Source organism: Grammomys surdaster, unplaced genomic scaffold (genome assembly GCF_004785775.1).
Source record: "Grammomys surdaster isolate TR1022 unplaced genomic scaffold, NIH_TR_1.0 142, whole genome shotgun sequence".
Lineage (NCBI taxonomy): Eukaryota > Metazoa > Chordata > Mammalia > Rodentia > Muridae > Grammomys > Grammomys surdaster.
Window position 1 is genome coordinate 3,582,151 of NW_021604600.1, and position 20,324 is coordinate 3,602,474.

At 44.8% G+C, this 20,324-nt stretch overlaps 1 protein-coding gene across 3 annotated transcripts in view; it reads left to right on the forward strand.

The window, feature by feature from the left end:
• Prkcb (protein kinase C beta) overlaps positions 1 to 20,324 on the forward strand; it is a 330,729-nt gene that overhangs the window by 265,209 nt on the left and 45,196 nt on the right. For all 3 annotated transcript variants that reach the window (XR_003710963.1, XM_028764304.1, XM_028764303.1), the window contains exons 10-12: positions 1,928 to 2,101; positions 16,747 to 16,838; positions 18,857 to 18,919. Coding sequence is in view for 2 of the 3 variants with exons in the window: in XM_028764304.1 (XP_028620137.1) it covers positions 1,928 to 2,101; positions 16,747 to 16,838; positions 18,857 to 18,919 (329 nt within the window). In the remaining variant the exon portion in view is untranslated. The remainder of the gene's footprint in view (positions 1 to 1,927; positions 2,102 to 16,746; positions 16,839 to 18,856; positions 18,920 to 20,324) is intronic.

A 20,324-nucleotide genomic window follows, 5' to 3' on the forward strand; every position in this document is an offset into this window, starting at 1 on the left:
TCTCTGCAATCAGAGAGCAGAAAACCCCACCTCCATCTGCTTCTCTGCCTCAGGACATTGGTTCCCTTTGGTCATTGTCCCTGCCTTGGCAAAGGCTAGGAATTTGAGTACCATGTAGAGAGCAGATAAGGGGAGGGGGTACACCAAAGACACATCCTGACTCCGTAGCTGGATTGCCACCTAAGCCAGTAGTTATTCTGAGGGCCCTGTCAGTGCGGCACAGGTAACAGCCACCGAGATGGGCAGCTCCGTGGGAGACGGAGGCAGAGAAAAGGCTCTCTGCAGTGAAACTGTGTGCTGGAAGCTTTCTTCCTAAAGCATCCTACATGACCCCGAGTCTGTAGTGCCCATGGTCACCAGTGATTGTAAGACAGAGAAGACAGTAGAAGCAAGAGTCCGGGTGAGCTCAAGAAAGTTGCTGAGGTCTCCCTTAAAGCTTTAGTGTGTGGATGCGGGACCCTAGAAGCTTCCATGACTGAGTCCAGGTGGACCGTTTCTGTTAGGACAGTAGCTCGGAGGGTACGCTGACCCACCTGTAAGCTCCTGGGTATCCCTTCCTACTCCATGTGGCCCCAAATCTCTGATGCATTGTCTAGTTCATGTGTGTCAGGACTGAGCACTTTAGTCGGAGTCTCTTAATCTCTAAAGATAGGAAGTCTGGGCTGATGAGATGGCTCCATGGGTAAGGTGTTTGCTGTGCAAACCTGACAGTGTGAGCTTGAATTCTGGATCCCAGGAAGAATGAAAACCTACTTCCAAGAGCCATCTGACCTCCACATGTCTGCCATGCCACTCCAGTACCTGCACAAAATACACGTAATGATGATGATGATGGTGGTGGTGGTGGTGATGATGATGATGATAATAATAGGATAAAGACAGAAACTTTGACCATATAAACCTAAGTTAAAATTCTGCCCTTGCTCTGAGTTGTACTTGGGCAGGCTACATACCCTTCTATGTTCCAGTTTCTTTTAAGAGTCACAGCAGTATCTACTTCCTAGAATCTTACACAAAGCAAATAAGAGATAACAAAGGAAAACCAATAATTGCTCGATACGATGATAAGCACTCAAAAATACGGTGCTGATTAGTGTTGCTTACAAAACAGATAACATAGTGTCTTTAGTAAATATGCCAGTCAGATCACTCTGTCCTCAGGGAAGGCTTCCCAGAAAGGCTAGGTCTCCTTGGAATGTGATCCAGGCCTGTGCTTCCCAAGAGCTTCCTTGTAAATAGCACATGCAAGGCATAGTTCTTCTGACAGAGTCAAGAGCAAGAATAAATACTACCATAATGAAAATAACACTATGTCCATATGCCACCTGGTTTGGTGACCCCGCTTATGGCCACAGCTTGTAGGAAGAAATCCCAAGACAGGAGGTGAGACTGTTAAAGCCATGCATTGACTAATCCTATAGTTAAATGTCCATTCTCTTTTCCTCCCTGAGTTCAGGGTCAGGGAGCATGGCTGCTTGATTCTTGCTGCTTTTCCAGCAGGCTCTTACAGAGCAGGACACACGGAAGCAATAAAGGAGAGAGTGTCTCAAACTCACTGTTACCAAGCATTCACTCATTCCTGTGCTGTGAGGATTTACTGATTCTCTACCACATGTCTGATCCTTTTGAAGATTTCAAGTGAAATTTGATTCCATGGAGGTAATCATCATTCTAGCCATGCTGGCTGCTGTTGTTACTGATGGGTGTGCCAAAGAGTTCAACACAGTCTTGTCTTCCCTAGGACAGTCTTCTATTGATAGGACTTAACCACTCAAAGTGTGAGGTGGTTGCAAAGTGTTATTCATTATCGCTGGGTTAACGCAACACGTCTGTCCAAAGCTGGGAGTAGTTTGCATGGACTCCAGGTACCCGTGCTTGTCTTCTAGGCCTCTTCTAACTGAGCTGATGTGCTTGCTGTTCTTCTCAGGTCATGCTCTCTGAGCGTAAGGGTACAGATGAACTCTATGCTGTGAAGATCCTGAAGAAAGATGTGGTGATCCAAGACGATGATGTGGAGTGCACAATGGTGGAGAAGAGGGTGCTGGCCCTGCCTGGGAAGCCCCCGTTCCTGACTCAGCTGCATTCCTGCTTCCAGACCATGGTAATGTGTCCAGCTCTTTGAGTAGCCACTTCCAGGGTTTCCATGGGTTTGGGCCAATCATGCTATCCTAACAGTAGTCATCCTAAGGAGACACCTGGGCAGTTTGCCTTGTAGAAACTAAAGGATGCTGGGCCCACAGAAGTCAACTGAAAATTCCCAACGTTGCCACTGAACACTGTCCCCTGGGGCAGATGCTGTCCCAACTCAGGCAAATCATTTTATACTCAGACAATCTAAGTCTTTTCGAGCATTAAGGGGTGACTTAGGGACAGGGCCTCAGCAAATCTTATAGTCTAGATAGTAGCAGCCTTACTAGCTCTTTGGAGGAGCGTGCATACATTTCTGCAGGTTGCCTGAGGCCTTTGCTAGGGGCCTTCCCAGAGGAGGATTTCCTGAGAGCTCAGTACTAACTGAGAGAGCATCTGAGGTTGGGCAAAGGGTTGTAGGGAAGGGCTAGTCATTTCATAATACTGCCATGAGGATTAGTAGGGAACATTCATGCTCTCTCTGCTGCTGTCCCAGCAAGAGTTAAGATGTCACTTCAGTGGGTTCTGACCCTTCCCTGTTCCTGTCAGATGTTGACCTCCGTGCCCAGGAGAAAAGCCCAAGCACAAGTGCAAATTAAGAGTTCATTCCCAGAGACATGGTTCTATGAAAGGCCAGTGGCTTTCAGGGATGGATTCTGAAGGGTTCTTCTAGACCCTTTGCCTTCCAACCTACACACTGACTTCACATCTCTCCCTTTACATGAGATGGGTTGGATGCAGGGGTAGTCTGCATCTAATTTGATATACCTTTGATGGCTAATCAAGTGAGCCCTCAAAGCCATTTCATTTGTCACCTTCTTTTATCTGTTCTTGGATCTGCTGGGCATTCTGGGCTGTTTGGTCTGTAGTGGTTTCAGCCTGGGCTTTGCTAACTACACTCTCATAGCATCTCTGCCTGCTTCTGTCTCTCCCTTGCATTTTCTGGAAACTGACAGCTAGAGGCTTGGTCAGACTCAGCTTCTATCCTTTAGGAAGATGGTAGGTGCCCCTAGGTTCCAGATGTGTTCATAGGAAATGCTTCAGCACCTTGGTGATGCTGGCCCAGACTGATGCTCTCAGCACTAAGTCCATTAGCGTAGTCTAATTAGTCCAATTGGAGATTGTCAGATGGGAATATCTGTTTTGCATTTGCTAGCTGGAATGCTTTTTTACAAAACATTCTCCTTGCTTGTTTCCTGGTGATCTGGTTCACACAGAAAAGGACAGAATCGATACTCCATTTCTTCCCTTTGTTGACGCTTCTGGATAGTGAATTGGTTCACAATTGTGCTCTCAGGGAGACTAAAGCTTGGCTTTTACAGTGAACTTTTAAGGGAAAGTGAGAGTGACTGTAAAGGAAGCCGTAAGTAAATGACAATTTACATCATATGGGTACGGACAAAGGCCAGTAACAATAACACGAAATGGTTAATCCATTTCTAGGGGCTGTTTGGTTTTGGGGGTGGGGTGATGGATGAGATGCTTGGAGATATCTACTTGTTCTAAGCAAAAAGGCCTGGTGTGGCCATTTGAGAGAGGAGCAGATAGCTAGCCACCTTACCTGTGTTCGAGTAGACACCCAGCCATCTCGTCCGTATTCAGATGGACATACAGACACCTCACCTGTACTCCGGGCATCTTCTCATTACATACAACACCACAACTTATCTTATTTTTTCATTATGAAAGATTTATGATTTTTTATTTTTCATTTTCTGAGACAGGGTCTCCTATGTAGTCTTATCTGTCCTGGAACTGTCTATGTAGACCAGGCTGGACTCAACTTAAAGATATCCCTCTGCCTCTATCTCCTGAGTGCTGAGATTAAAGGCATTTGCCATCACGTCGAGCCTGACTTTTAAAACTTTGTGTGTGTGTGTTTATATGTGTCTGTATGTGTGTATGTAAGCTAAGAGTTGGGGGAGACATCTGTGGAGATCAAAAGACCCTGGAACTTTTGAAAAGAATTAATGTGTATTGTAATTTTGCACAAAATAAATATTATAATGTCTACTCTATATGTTGTATGGGAGTCTCAAATTTAAGCTTCCTGGCAGCTCTTAGACAGGTCTTACTCTCTATACCCAGCTCACAGACAAGGAAACTGAAGCCATGCAGGTACATATCAGGGCCAGGATTTGAACCAAGGCAGAATAGCTGTAGTACTAATACACTTAACGTACACACTGATACATGAGGAGGTCATCTGAGAGTGAATGACCTAGACATCATTCTACCTGACAATTCCCAACACACAAATGTCCCCATTTGGCCTGAGCTCTAACCCAGCCCTGTTGCCTCCTACTTGCTCAGTAAAGCCTCCCTTGGTCTCCTCGCCTCCAGGGTGAAACTGACTTTCTGTTGGAACATTTAGCATATGTGAGTCTTTAGAAATGTTTCATTTCAGCCGCAGACAGATGTTACAATAGGGGTTGCCTACAGCTGGAGGCTGAAGGATCCGAGACACAGAACACCTCTCTATGGGCACAAGCCCCCAGCAGTTCTTATTTGCCCTGAACGCATCATGCCGAGATACCAACGAGGAGCCCTCACTAGGGACTGCCTTAGTTGCTTTGCTGCTGCTGCGGAGAACACCCTGACCACGGCAGCTTCTAGAAGGAAGGGTTTACTTTGGCTTGTGGGTCCAGAGGGATAAGAGTCTATCATGATGGGAGAGCGTGGCAGCAAGTGGAGGATGTGGGGGCTGCAACAAGAAGCCAAAGAGTTCATATCTCAACCCCAAGCATGAAGCAGAGAGGGCAAACCGGAGGTTGGTAAGGCTGTTTATTCTCAAACCCCTCCCCCAGTGATGCACTTCCTCTAGCGGGGCTGTGCCACCCAAGGGTTCCACAAACAGCACCACCAACTGGGAACCAAGCCTGTGAAGGACATTTCTTATTCAAACCACAGTACCTATGTTACAGACAGGACCAGTTTGTGACTTGTTCCTGTGTCTCGACATCCCTTCCAGCCCCTCTTTGAGATGGTTACATTACAAATAAGAAATGACAGCCAGAGATGATAAGTAACTTGTGTAATGTCACAGAACTGGTTAGTCATAGAGCCTGTATTTATTCTAGAAGACTCCAGAACTCCAAGTCTGGCTGCCTTTGCTGTCCCTTCATGCCTGAATTCTACATTACTACGTATGATTCATAAACACCTTTCTTTTTATGGTTGTGACCATGCTTCACAACAAGTGTCTGTTTTTCCGTCCAAAGGAAATTAACCTCAAGAAAAACCAAGTCACTCAGGTAACAGAATTGACAAGCGGGAAGCTCAGAACTAGAGAGAGTTTCCTAATGGCCTGTTGGGTGTTCTTGCTACCGTGAACCATCACTCCCCACCCCCACCCATCACCCCATGGATTTTGCAACAGTTAGCTAAGATTCCCCTACCCCTCCAGGGAGTAGTGACTTAAGTGTCAAAAACATCATAGCTGTTGTTGTGGCTTAGATGAGCAGAAAGGTTTCTGGGGAAAGCCTGTAGGGTGGTCATCTAGCACAGTTCATGTGCTAGCAGTGTTGTGGCCTTGGAGGGATGCTGAGGGTGCATAGCAGCACAGGACAGGCAGCATCCCTGAAAGCCAGAACACCGTGGCTGATGTGTCAAAGGTTCCCATGCACAATTATTTCACCACATTTGTACTTGTTTGTTGAACCCATTGTGTCAAACCCCTGTAGTGTCAGCATGTGGGACGCATAGAGAACAAGAGATCAAGTGCCCTGTCCACTTGGGATTCCCACTCTACCAGGGAGACAGGAAAATGGCCACAGCAATAAAAGCAGAGGGGCTAGCATCAGGCAGACTGGTGTTCTGAGATGACTTGTTTTGATGGGATCATCGAGGAAAGCCTTGGTGGTAAGGCTGACATTTGAGCAGAGACCAGAGTAGGCAGAGCTATCTGGGGGCAAAGCCGTGGCAGGGAGCAGGAAGAATCCGTGTGAAGGCCCCAGGCAGGAACATGCTCCCTGTGTCTGAGGAACAGCCATCTTAGCCTGAGAGGATTGTCATGTTGTATTTTGTGACCCAGAATTCTTTTATGAATCAGCTCTCTTTAAAAGAAAGACAAAACTATTGTAGCATACTACAAACTGGATAGGTGTGTGTGTATGTGTGTGTGTGTGCGCGCACGCGCATTAGAGATGTAGAATTTTGAAAATGTAATATCCTTGATAGATTTTTTTTTAAATCTGTAAAGTGGTCAAAACATCTGAAAGTAAAATTCATTCAATAATACTCTGGATAGTTTCTGCTACTCTTGAAATGACAAAAAGCTTTTGTTTCAGTTTGATTTGGTTTTGGACTTTTGAAACAAGAGTTTCTTTGTATAACTCTGGCTGTTCTGGAACTAGCTTTCCGTAGACAAGAGACCCACCTGTCTCTGTCTCCAGAGTGTTGGGATTAAAGACATGTTCCACCACTGTCTGGCCCCAAAGCTCATTATTTTAAAAGTTGTTTAGAAAAGCAAAACTCTGTCAGAAATATCCTTACACTGTATTTTCAAAGCTTTCAGAACTATGCATGCCATATTAGTGGAAATATAGAATTTCATGTTAGTGGAAATATAGAATATTAAATTCCATTTGATGTATTCTAAATGCGTCCAGCCTAAACGTACACATGGAAAAGACCGGCATAGCTAAATCAAGAAATTGATTAGATTCATGGAAGGATTCCAATATTTCAGAAATGACTCTAACAAGGCAATTAAAATTTGGGTGTGTGTGTGTTGTGTACACACATGTGTTTGCAACTATGCACACAGTCTAAAGAAGGACGTCATGTGATTGTCCCTGTCCCTTGTTACCTTCAGACAAGGACCAGCGTGCTCCAGTGGTTTCAATATGTCTTCTACCCTTCACAGGATTGAGATTACAGGTGCATGCACCCAAACACCTCAAATTTCTTCATGGGTGCTGGGGATTTGAACTTGGGTCCTCATGCTTACACAGCAAAGGGCCCTCATAGGTAACAACATATGAGCCATCTGCTCAGCCTCTTAGATTTTCAAAGAATTGCCCACAAGATGGCAAAATAGATGCAGAAGCTTTTGGAAGAGAGTTAAGTTTGAGACAGTTGCTCATTAGATGAGCCCGTTTCAGGCAAATCTACTTCTAGTGAGTGGTCCCAGAAACACACAGGGCAAAGCGTGCATTCCCCAGGGAGATGGATATGGACCTGTGATTACCGGCCACAGGACTCCTAGAAAGTCACTAATAGCTATGAATATGGGTTTTATCATCTCATAAAAGGAGCCCATTACATGGGGATTAAAAGGGATAGACAGAATCTAACAAGCACTAAGTGGAAGTCAGTTCCATGATCAGAGCTGGGCTGGGGGCCCCTTGCTGCATAGGCACAAAATAATTTCATTTCCTCCAATCTTTTTGCAGTTTTTCTCAGGGACAATTGTCAGCCAGGCACATTCATGTAATTTCCCAGCCGCCAGTGGGCACAGGCAGTTAAGTTTCTTCAGCAAAACATCTATTTTAACTGTTTTCTTTTCAATTGAACATATGCACCTCTTTTTTTTTTAAATAGAATTAGATTTCATGAGTCATTGAAGGACAGAAGTTACTTCCTCCCCAAATTTGCTGCTATGGCCCAGCAATAACTCAGCTGCAAGGCATGCTGGGAGAAACATCAACCCAGAATACAAAGGCAGGCAGAGATGGGGACAGGGATGGTTTCCACTTATTGGCGTCATGCCCATTGAGGCCTCAGAGCATCCAAGGAGTCATGGTGACTCAGGCCATGTCTGGTTTGGTAGTAATGTCCAAGGAGGTACTTGGACCTTAGAGCAATGCTGAAGAAGGTACTGGGAGGGGTCTTGGTCAGAGATGACAGGGTTGTAAGAAATAGAATACTTCTCTCCTGCACTAAACTATCTCATGTATAAACAGAAACAAACAACTAACACTAAGGAAGTCTTTATGGGAAAGAAACAAAAGCACATGTGTGCTTGACCTTGGAAGGAACTAGAATTTGTAAGTTTAAGGCAGATTTGTTTTCTTTCTTATTGTTTCCGTGTTTGTCACTGCTTTTGGCAAGTGTGGCTTCTCTAGACCATATCTAGCAAATTTCCTGCGTTCCAATTCATAATCACAGGAGAGGGAATCTGATTGGTTCAGTTATGTCAGGTGTTCCTTCATGGCTCAACCAAGTGTTCATTAGGTAATACTAACTCAGTGGGAACCTTATAGATAAATGTTGTATCTACTGGGAAGGAATAATTGGTGCTTCTGTTAACTGGGGGATGCCAATTGAGTCCATAGAGATTCAGACACAGATGCAGTCTGAAGTGCCTCCTAGGAAAGAGAAGTAGTACCCAAGGGGTTCCTGGGAACTTGGCAGGTATCGGGGCTGCAGGGTACTAATGATTAGAGGATCTTGGGTAGGGAAGGAACAAGAAATACCAACTGAATATAAGTGCTAGGGCTGGCAGGGGTAAAGATAGTTGTATTCTCTCTATTTTTCTTGATGATAGCGTTGATATATTCATTTGATAATTAAAATCTGTGAAGTCCACAGAAGAAAGGAGGTTCCAGCCCCTGAGAACCTTTGTGTCTGCACCAAAGGGCAATAGGAAGCTGGAACAGAAAAAGCAGGAGGTTCTTGTTTTGGATTGGAATTATCATGCTATGAAAGGAGAGTTAAGTGTGGACACATCTCCTTGACCACACATTCACCCCAATGAAGCTCTGCGAACCCACACAGACTTGGCATGCATGTCTGATGTGGAAGCATCCCATATGGAGGAGAAGCTGCTATGACGATACTCCATTTAGGAAGACGGAGAGTGCAAACAACCAGCCCGAGGTCTCAGAGCAAGTATCCTGTGCAACTAGGGTGTGAACCAGGACTGGCTGGTGCCAAAGCCAGAGCTCTTAATCACAGTACTTCACGGCTTCTCTGGAGAGAAGCAGATGCCTCTGCGTGATAAAGGGAGCAACTTGCAGACACACTGAATTCATGGACAAGCCTTGAAAAATCATTAAAAACTGCTATGGAGACAATATAACAAACTCATCTTCAAACATGGTCCAAGAACTGCCCGTGTGGTTGGTATTCCCCTCAGCCCAAGGTCTCATTAAAAGTGGCAAGGGACCTGGGGAGACGGTCCAATGGATGACAGTGCTTTCTCCACATGCACAGGGAACTGAATTTGGAACCCAGCTCTCATGCACCTGTAACCCCTCATGCTGTGAGGGAGGAAACAGGAAGATCACTGGAGCTCGACGGCTGCCAGCTTCAGTGCAATGAGAGATCCTAACTAGAAGAAACGAGGCAGAGTGGTAAAGCAGGCCATCCACCATCATCCTCTAGACTCTGCATACATGCATGAGCCCATGTATGTACCTGTGCACACATGTGTACATACACCACACACATATACCATAATCGCAGAGAGAATGACAGATATCCCTACCACCACCACCACCACCACCACCACCACACAGGCATCATGCCACAGTCTATTTCAGCTATGTTGGGGGAGGATTGCCTCTTTTGGCTCCGTGTGCACGGCTCAGATGAATTGTGCATATGCAGTGCACTTATCATTTTAAATGACCACCCCCTATATTCACATTACAAATTTGGAAAATTCTGCACAACTATTATACATGACATGTATACATGAGATTGTTAGCTTTTTGAATTGACTGAGGGAATTCATGAGAAAAAGAAGGAAAGAATTGAACATGCACAGAAGCCACTTTCAGCTTACAGGCCAGAGAAGCATCTCTTTTGAAGAGGCGTTTTAAGGCTGAGCAGACTGGCTAGTTTGAAGAGAGAAATAGTGAGTTTGCCTTTCTGTTCTTTTAATTGGAGATGACAGTGGAACGCCCACTTAGGAACGTCCTGGAGTTGGCTGGAGCCGGCTGGAGCCGGCTGGAGCTCTGGAGAGAGGGGAAGGATAGAAATACAAGTCAACATGGATCAGTCCAGAGAGAGCCTCTGAGCCGTGACCAGAGGGGAAGAGGCATGTTCAACTTGAAGCTGATCCTCAATAAGTACTTCTGTGATTCTTATACGGGGGAGTCCGTCAAGTAAATCCTTATTGACAACCACAGGTGTGAGAACAAGGAACCTCTGAGGCAATGATTTTGTAAGAAGAGTGGGGAACAAAGTCAAATTCCAGGGCTGTGGAGGGGGCTCCCTGGGTAAGAGATGGGGACTGTGGAGGAAGTCCTATAGTTAGCTGAGGTCCCAGGGTTCGCTCCTGGCTCTTTTAATGCCATTTCTTCTATTGCATTTATTTTGAGCATGATTTGAATTAGTTATATGTATATTTTAACCAAGATTTTAGATGCTCTAGGGAAAAGTTCTGTATCTTACTCTTTATTTTGGCCCCTGGAATGACTAATACCATGACTCACACATACACATGCACACACATGGGAACACATGCATGTGTGCGCTCTCTCTCTCTCTCTCTCTCTCTCTCACACACACACACACACACACACACAAACACACACACATATATAATAAATTCTTTAAAATATTGATGCACTAAAGTCAAATTTGATATAGAATGGAAATAGCAGAGTCCAGACTGAGTTTATAGTTTTTACAAGGACAATGACTTTCCATTTATGAAGCTTTAACATATTTAAGTAATTACGTTTCAGTTTCGAAAGTGAATTTCAACTTGCATACATATTTTAGTCTTGCTATGTAGTACAAGATGGTCTTACAATCTTTCTGCCTCAGCTCCCCAAAGTTCTTCATTATAGGCCTGTCCCACCATGCTCAGGAAAAACAAAGGACAAAAGCCAACCAACCAAATGAATAAACAGAAATCGAACCAACCAAATGACGGCAATGACAAAAACCCATAAACTGAGTTTCTCAGAGTAATATTTTTAAGGTGAGGAAGTATAGCTCTTTGAAAAGCTGTTTATGTTTAATAATATTTTTCTTTTCATAATTCATCTTTTACATCACAATCACAACACTTTGTCTTCCTCCTCCCAGTCCTGTCCTTACAAATCCCTGGCCCATTACTCCCTCCCCTTCTCCTCAGAGGAGGGAATGCCCCCTTGGGTACCACCCCACCCTAAGACTAATTTTAAATAAGTATATTTTAAGAGCGGAGTAAAGCTTAGTGAAGACCTTAGATGCATCCACAGGGATAGCTGAAACCCCCTCTTCTCCTTTGTCATCTTCAGACATGATCTGGTCTCACCTGTGGCTTCCAGTTACTATGACTCTGTGAGCCTTATTCTTCCTCTTCAGCAATAACACCTGTGGCATAAGGAGCTTTCTATATTTAACTATACTTTCAAACCCCACAAACACAAATTATAAAAAGTATAGACCTACACACCTAGGATTACCTAGAACTATCTTCTATCCTGCTTTGAGAAACATTGCCATTTTGAAAGGTGTCTGGTGATCCCTCCGCACTGGCACTGTATATTCCTCCCAGCAGTATGGCTTGCACAGAGTGGGCTAAGGGACAGCAAGATGGCAGCCATAACACTTAGTAACCAAGACACTGGCCAGCCAAAGCTAGCCAGGTAAAGTTCAAAGATGGCTGTCATCAGGGTTCTCCCACTTACAGTTAGCAGTGGAAACGGACCATAAAGCATCAGCCTTAAGGGGGCTATCATCGTACTGGGATTCTGACTATTGGGTCTGGGGAGAGGGGGCAAGTTAAGCTAATCCAGCCAGAAATCAAGCAAGTAAAATCTCTCTCACACTTCTCCCTCTGTGGCCAATGCCATCTGCTAGTTTTAAAAATAATTTTTAAAAGCAAGTGTTTTGGTTCTCTTCAGTGTGCAGCAAAGACAGATGCTATTTTAAGCTTGTTTTCTATCCCCCCCCCACCAAGAACCAGGGGCTGAGTGTCGTTGGGCTCTAGTGTACTGTATGCTTTCTGCCACCAGCTTCGGTGTGACCTTTGTGCTAACTGCATATTCCACCTCCCCATTTCCCTCTCTGTCTCTCATTAGGTTGTTAGAAAGAGGAAGTAGTATTGATCTGAGAAAAAAAATTTTTTTCAAAAAATATATAATTGGTTGACTTGCACTACTTGCTGTAAACCTGTAGCTCCAGCTGGATGCAGGGATAGAGCACTGTGGGCTAGAGGCTTCCCCACTGCTGGGCTAGAGGCTTCAAAGGAAGGATGCATCCATATTTCCTCTCCCCCAGAACCTTCCACGCTGCTTGTACTCACCGGGGGCAGCATAGTGAGAGGCTGCGAGTGTTGACCCTAGAACTGATCCATCCTTGTTCAAATCCTGACTCTGTCACTTACCAGCTGAACGCATCTTTCTCTGTATCTGCTTTCACATATTAAAATGGAGGAGAATGATCTAACACTTCCCATGCTGGGTTGTTTAGAGATAGAAAATATGCAAAGCACTTAGGTAGACATCAAGTGTTTGATGATTGTGGCTTTGTGTCATCATTGTCTGTGTTATAACTGTTAAAATGCATACTTGATATCTTTTATATAAAGTAATATGAACGCCTATGCACTGGAAGGAATTTTTTTTCTTTAAATGCTGGATTTAACATTTGTTCTATGGCCAGAATTCTCTTAGGCAGTGTGTACATGCCACCTTGCTTAGCTTCTTGTGGGTAGGTAATGAGTATCCACTGTATAAGTGAAGAGAAAACTGGAGATCAGAGAGGTTAAATAATTGCATGGCAGTTGCACAGCTAGTAAGTGGCAATGAAATGGCATTCGAACGCCATGTTTATTATGGCTCTGGGATCTCTGCCCTGCAGTTTCTGTTCTAGCCCTCCCAGTAGGCTTTGCAGCTCCTCAAGTAAAGCCAACTTTTAATCACACCTCAAAGTTACCAACACCTTAAACAACCCAACCCACAGTTTACAAAAACATACTCAGTGCTCTGGACGTGGGACTCTGACCATTTCTTTCCCATTCTTAAGTACCAGTCTATTCTAATTCTTAATTAATGCTTAATTTTTCTTTTAAAAAATGGCTATGACCACCAAGTTCACATGGTTAAAGTGAGATACAGCTCTAGCCTGGCTTGAGAAGTCAGGTGATGTCCCTCACCTGGGTCATAGTCTCTGTACTCAGCTCTGTGTGTCTGACAGGAGTCACTCTGTCAGAGATGGTTGGCTCTGTCCTCACCATGCACAGAGGACACAGGCACAGGGACCTAGGGTGATCTTGAGGCCTATCCCCAGAGAAACTTCTGGCCTAGCACATCTTTTTCAACCCTCGAACTCATGCTGGTGCTTCAGGTGCCCATGGATTACTGTGTTGTTCATCCATTCGCCGCTCATTAATTTGCATCAGTGGATTGTTTTGGCCAGAGACGGCAGACATTCAACATTCAGTACTATCCATCACTAGACCGTCGCTCACAAAATGAAGCCCCCAAATCTTTACATTTTCCTATGTACAGATCCCCTTACATGATCTGAGTGAGTCTATCTCTGGTCTCTTCTCTCACCCTGTCTCCTTTCTTCTCTGTTTGACATTCTCACTGGTTCCTGATGGACTCTAAGGTATGGTAGGTAGGTGAACTCCCTACTCATGGCTTTTGCTAAGCTATTTCCTCCACTAGACACATGCCTGGTCTGGATGGGTTTGCTCAAGGGTCTTCTCAGTGATGTTTATACTGAGCATGTGACTGCAGTTGGCAGCCATCTTTCCTGTCTCATTAACCAGCTCCCCAGTTTCTTTATCCTGGATCTTTTGACCCTGTTGATAATCTCTAGTGCTATCTTTAGCAATATCTCTCTGCTGAGTTGAAACATAGATGCCAGGAATCTTTGTTGGCTTTGTTCACTGCTTTTCTCTCCTGCACCTGTAACCTGGTACCTAGTAGGACTCTGTAAATAGTTCTTTATTTAAAGAATGAATGGATAAACAGATGAGATAGACTGCCATCGGGTTGAATATGTAATTACAAACTATGATGTCACGAGAAGGGTCATCCGCAGAGTTTCACAGAAGAACATCACAAGCAGGCCTGACTTAGATTGGGTGGGTTAATTTAGAGGAAACAGATTTTTTAGGCTGAGAACATGAGGGGGATTTTAGTTTCCTGCAAATAGTGCAAGCCTCACCATGGTAAGCCAAAAGAAAGCAGACTAAAGGAATGCTGCAACCCGGGGAGAACTAAGGGGAGGGCGGTGTCGTTCATTCATTTAGCAAAACCCTTTGACAGAAGGAAAGATGTCAAATCTCAGGTGGGCATTTCTCTAGGACCATGATCCCTTCTGCCTCATTAGCCTTAGAAACAGCACCATGGATCTGATTCCCTCCACCGTTCAAATGAGGATACCCAGATATCAACACTTCAAATATGCCCAGCAATTAAGAGCCAGAGCTGTGCCCCTAAATAAGAAGTCTCTTTAGCATCTAAACATGTACTCTTTCACCCTCTGGGTACCTCCTGTGTGTTGCCCAAGAGCCAGGAACAGGCTTACCCAGTCCCTGGCCAGAAAGAGCTCACAGTATGCCTTGAGAGACATGTGCAAAGTCCCCTAGGTTGAGATACAGATTTTTTTTCCAGGTTCCAGTTGCTTCACTTCTGCATATTTTATGTCCTTGTTTTATGTTCTTGTTGTTATGTATAAAAACATGATCCTCAATTGTATATAAAGCAGCCGGAGAAAGGAGATTAGATTACTTCAATATGGCCACTTTGGAAAAGAGTCTGTATTGGGGTTTATGAATGTGCCTTGGAGAGAGAGAGAGAGAGAGAGAGAGAGAGAGAGAGAGAGAGAGAGAGAGAGAGAGAGAGAGGAATAACTAAGCTGTCCTGGTTAAGGCATGGTCCTGCCCTTCATTGATTGATCACTGTTTTGGCTCTGGTCTGCCTTGCAGGGCTCTCTGACTATGTAATCTCTTCCTGGGAGGCACATGCCTCCTCTGGATAGGCAGGCACCAGTTCTTCTGTCTCTTTTCTTCTCTTTTCAAAGAATTCTGGGGAAATTTTAATTCTTTGGGGTCCATCGTCTCCATAGTCTGATAGCTGAAGGGAAAGGTACAGGTGTCTCTTTAGAACATCATTTCTCCTGATAGGGAGATTACCATTCCACTCATCTTGCCTTTAAACTTCAGTCTTGAGGGATTTGGGGAGATTTGGATTTACAATGAAAATTCCTGAAATATGCTTGTGCACACACCGACATTTGCTGTAACAAAATTTAAAGAGAAGAAAGGTCAGTTGGCTCATGGCTTCCCCGGGTTTCAGTCTGTGGTGGGCCTACCCACCATGACTCCCATCGATGGGGCAGAACAGGATGGTGGATGCTGTGACGGAGCAGAGGAAGGGAGAGAGGCTAGGGAAGCACTAGTGACAAAATATCCTCTTTAAGATCATCTCCCAGTGACCCACTTCCTCCAGTAGCTACTACCATCTCCTAAAGTTTCCACTGCCTCCCAATAGCTTACTACGTTATGAACCCATAAGAAGTAATCCATTAATGAGTCCAGAATCTTCATGATCCAACCACTGCCTCGAGTCCCACCTCTGGACTCTGCTGTAGTGTTTAGTTTGAATGTGATGTGTCCTCACAGAGTTATATATTGGGGCCATGGCTCCCAGCTGATGGACTTGTGGGAAGTAATTGGGTCCTAAGAGCTCTGGCCAAAATAGACTTGTCCTCCCCTTAAGTTGCAATCTCAGGATTTTAATCACAGTGTCAAGAAAAGTAACTACCACAGGGGCTCAAACCTTCCACACATGAATATTTGGGGAGATATTCCAAGCCCAAAGTGCAGTGTTGTCTTCCTAGGCTGTTGCTTTTGAAACTGCTAATTGATGGATTTTGCTAGCCACCTGATTAGTTGTCTGTCACCTCAAAACTCTGTGGCTTAAAGCAACAGTAAACATTTATCACGTTATAGTTTCTGTCAGGGATTTAGGCTAGCAGATCTCCTTAAAAGTCTAACTTCTGGTCTCAAAAGAAGTGAGAGTCAAGTGGCCAGTGGAGACTGCAGTCTTATGAAGGCTTAGACGAGGAAGGTGATTCAGTAACTCTGCTTGGTTGTTGGTGCTGGCTGTGGATAGAAGCTTTGAGTCTTCATCAGCAGGCCTGTGTATAGTGCTGGTTGAGTGTCCGCACATCATGGCTGCTGTAGAAGACATAATCCAAGAAGGTGCAGAATGGAACCCATAAGGTCATTTGTGACTTCATCCCAGAGTCATGCATCCTGTTGGTTACACAAATTAGCCCAGCCATTGAGGGAAGATAGTGCAGGACAGCATGCACATTAGGAGGTGAAATCACTAGAGTGCCAACATGAAGACAGGCTCCCACCAATACCTATTACAGTAAAGTTATAAACCCAAGATAGATTACTTTTTGTTCCAGCAAACTCTGTACTAGACAATAATATCAATTAAGTAGTAAGATCCATGTGTTAATTATATTTTCCAGCACAAATGAATTTCAATTTGTAGTTATTAATTAAAAATGGTTTCATTCCTCCTGTGCTAGCCTGCATGTTTTCAGTGGCACAGAGGTTACCCTTAAGGGAATGCTGGGCCCTGCCTGAAAGAACACGCTGGAGTTCTGGTAGTTCTCATCATAAATCCCAACTATTCCCTGCTCCCCGTTTGGGTCCTGAGAAAGTATGGGGTGCTGACTTTGGTGTTTGCTCTCTTTCCTCAGGACCGCCTGTACTTTGTGATGGAGTATGTGAATGGCGGTGACCTCATGTACCACATCCAACAAGTTGGCCGTTTCAAGGAGCCCCACGCTGTGTAAGAGAGACCTCCCACTGTGACCTTTCCTTGGGATAAATGGGTGTCAGCTCCTTTGAAGTTTTAGCTCACAAGGAATTAGTTTCCCCCAACATTCTGGGCTTCCTCTTTGTGAGCAGTATTTGGCCAAGGAGGACTGTATTCTGCTTGCTTTGAGATGTTTCTTTATGTTCCCAAAGGCCAGCTAAGAACTCATAGCTCTAAACTGATGGCTGTTTCATAATCTCTACATTTTTTTGCCCCTCCATCCTGAGAAAGGTCTTCTAACTTCCTTAGGGAATATCTTTGCAGGTTTTTGTTTGTTCATTTGCTAGTATTTATTGAGAGCTTTCTTTGTGCCGTACCCTCGAGTCCTGAGCAAACACCATCTCATTTCATCCTGAGCAGTAACGGGTAGGAAGAGAGTCTCACCCAAGCTTTACAAACTAGTGAAACGAGACCCGGAGGGTGGGAACCGCCAAGATTCTAGACCTAGTGGAGGATTTGTGTGGGTGAGACCCACCTGTGTTTGTTCATCTGTTTCTTACACCCCCTTCCCTCGGATTCTTGGGGAGTTGAAGGTTCGAGTTGACTTGCAGCTGTGGTTTGTAGGTTCTCTATTTTGTCCCCTCCAATGCATAAGCCAGTAAGAGATCATTTATAAAATAAAAATCTCAGAGAGCTTCTCCTTTGCTTAGAACCCCGTGGGTGAGCAGGCACAGAAAAAGCCACAGGAATGAACGTCAATTCTCCTTCCTGGGTGTTTGCTTAGGCTTTGCTGCTTCTCCTGAGAGCCCCCAGAGCCCATGGAGGCCCACCCTACAGCTCTGGGAGGGCCGTGGGTCCCTGTTCCATTCAGCCTGCTTCCTGTCTTCCCACCTGCTGAAGCCAGGAACTCCATTCTGTTTAGTCCCATGCTTCCCAATCAAGCTCTGTGATGGTATCCTAGGACCACTTCTTTTCTCTCGAACAGCTAGTTGACCCAGGTTTGATTCATCTTACATGACACATACTATTAGGATTGCGCACAGCTCCTTGATGTCCTGCCAACCCTTGTGGTATAACTGGCAGAGTTTTGTTTTTTTTTTTTTTTTTTTTTTTTTTTTTTTTTTTCGAGACAGGGTTTCTTTGTGTAGCCCTGGCTGTCCTGGAACTCACTCTGCAGACCAGGCTGACCTTGAACTCAGAAATCTACCTACCTCTGACTCCCAAGTGCTGGGATTAAAGGTGTGCACCACCACTGCCCAGCTTTTGTGCTCTTAGGATCTCTTTAGTGAGCCAGGCTTAATGGCCAGCCTTTGAGATGCTGAGGCAGGGAGATTTCAAGTTTGAGGCAAGCCTGGGCTACATGACAAGTTACAGAGTTATGGACCAGCTGAGCTGCGTGTGGAATGAAGTTAAGCCTCAAGAAATAAAATAACAAAACAGGGACTGGGGAAGTGCCTAGATACACACTGCTCTGGCTTCTACTATCCCAAACACCACAAGAGAAAGAAACTCCTCTTTCTTCTTGGTGGACTTCTGCCAAGAAGTTACACATTAGACACCAGCTGTTTCCAGTCTGGACTGGACCACTCATTTGCCGTATGTCTTCTCCAGGCTCCTCACAGACTTCATCTCTAAGCCTTGGTTTCCCCTTTGAACAACAAGGCAGTACTAGTAGGAACTATGTCATCAGACTCTAGGTGGAATTAAAACAGGCCCCAAAACGATGCCAGGTGCATGCTATGTTTTCAATGGCTGCCAGAGGCTGCCACTAAAGTCCTTGAGCTTGTACTATATTGAAACAAACCTTCTCCACCAGCCCCCCAACAGCCCCTACCCACTATGTAGTTGCTGACCCCTTATCCACCCCCATGTGTCACTCTGAACCATTCTGTTCACCCACCCACCCACGTGCTCTGCATTTTAGGAGACGTAGATCTGACTATCCATTGTGGGCATTACACGCCTAGCACCTCGCTCAATATTCTATTGACTTCTGAGCTAAGTGTATGGTGCCCTTGACTTTCTCCATCACCACTTTTTTCTAATTTCAGATTTTACGCTGCAGAGATTGCCATCGGTCTGTTCTTCTTGCAGAGCAAGGGCATCATTTACCGGTAAGTGAGCATGGCTGTTCTTTCTGTCTCCTCAGCTCCCTCAGCTCCTCCCTTCCTGCCTCTTTCTTCAACTGCTTTTAAAATTAGAATCTGTGGTGGGGGAGGAATCCTCCAGTACTAACTTGGGCATGTGTTCTGCCAGGCAGCATCGCCCACTGCCCTGGCAAAGTTTGGGCAGCTGTATATGGTGATAGCAAAATCTTGATGGACGGTGACACCCATGATTCTCTGGGACCTCCAGCACAAGGACACTTAAGTCTCTGAGAAGAGGCAGCTCTGCGAAGAGGGTGCCAGCAGTACTTTCCTCCTGGACCCCAAACCCAGGAAGCATGTAAAGAATCGACTGCCGAGTGTGGCAGGATCGTATTATTATGCAACCATTTTTCTTGTATGTAGCTGCAATTTGGAAATAGATCTCTGAGTTGCTCTCCCTGAAAGACAGGATTAACTTCAGAAGTTGGCATTTGCCGGTTCGGGGAGAAACAAGTGTGTGATCATAGCTGTATGAGTCACACCATTTTATATTTCATGCAAGGCAGGGTAGCGAGCCTGAGGCTGCTACTTGTCAGTGAGTCCAGGGTGTACAGTTCCTCTTGCGCTGCACAGATGAGATGGCACAGGCAAGGGGGGATTGACTGACTGTTATGTAACAGGAGCCGGTGGGGAGTGTGCTTCTATCAGCTCTCGGCATGAGCAAGGGTCTATTTAAAGGCTCGTGAAGAGTCATATGAGCCCATTTCATTCATTTATTTGACAAATAGTCATCAAAAGCCTACTGTGTGCTGAATACTGTTCCAAGTGGAGAAAACAGAGAAGAGGCAAAAACTGTAGACAAGAGATGGAGATGGGAACTATGGAGAATAGAGTTTATTGGAGTGTGGTAGTGTGTTGAAAGGATGAGATGGGGTTGCCGGTGCTGGGTACAGATGCTCACCTATACTGTAGAAATAATGAAAACTCTGGCCTGCAGATATTGATACTTGGGTGTCTCTGTCCCCTTGCTGTAGAGCTGAAGGATATGGGACTAACTACAGGAAGACACTAACCAAAGACTATAGTTTAAGATTTCACACAAGACTTTCACCTGATGTTTCCACAGAAGGTTCTAACTCCTTCCCAGGATATGCCTCTCAAAGAATAGAACCAACCAGGCTCCTAAGAAGATTAAGTGCGAATTATGCATGTGTTAGAAGAAAACCCAGTCCAAGGAATGAAACTGAGTTCTTGTTAGCTGGGCTGGGGATTCGGGGCTCATTATCAGCCTAGTGGGGTATGGATTGAGATTTGGAATTGATGAGCCAGCAGTTCAGGTGCTAAGACAATCCCTTCTCCAAAATGATCTATCTGTCTATCTATCTATCTATCTATCTATCTATCTATCTATCTATCTATCTACTTATCTATC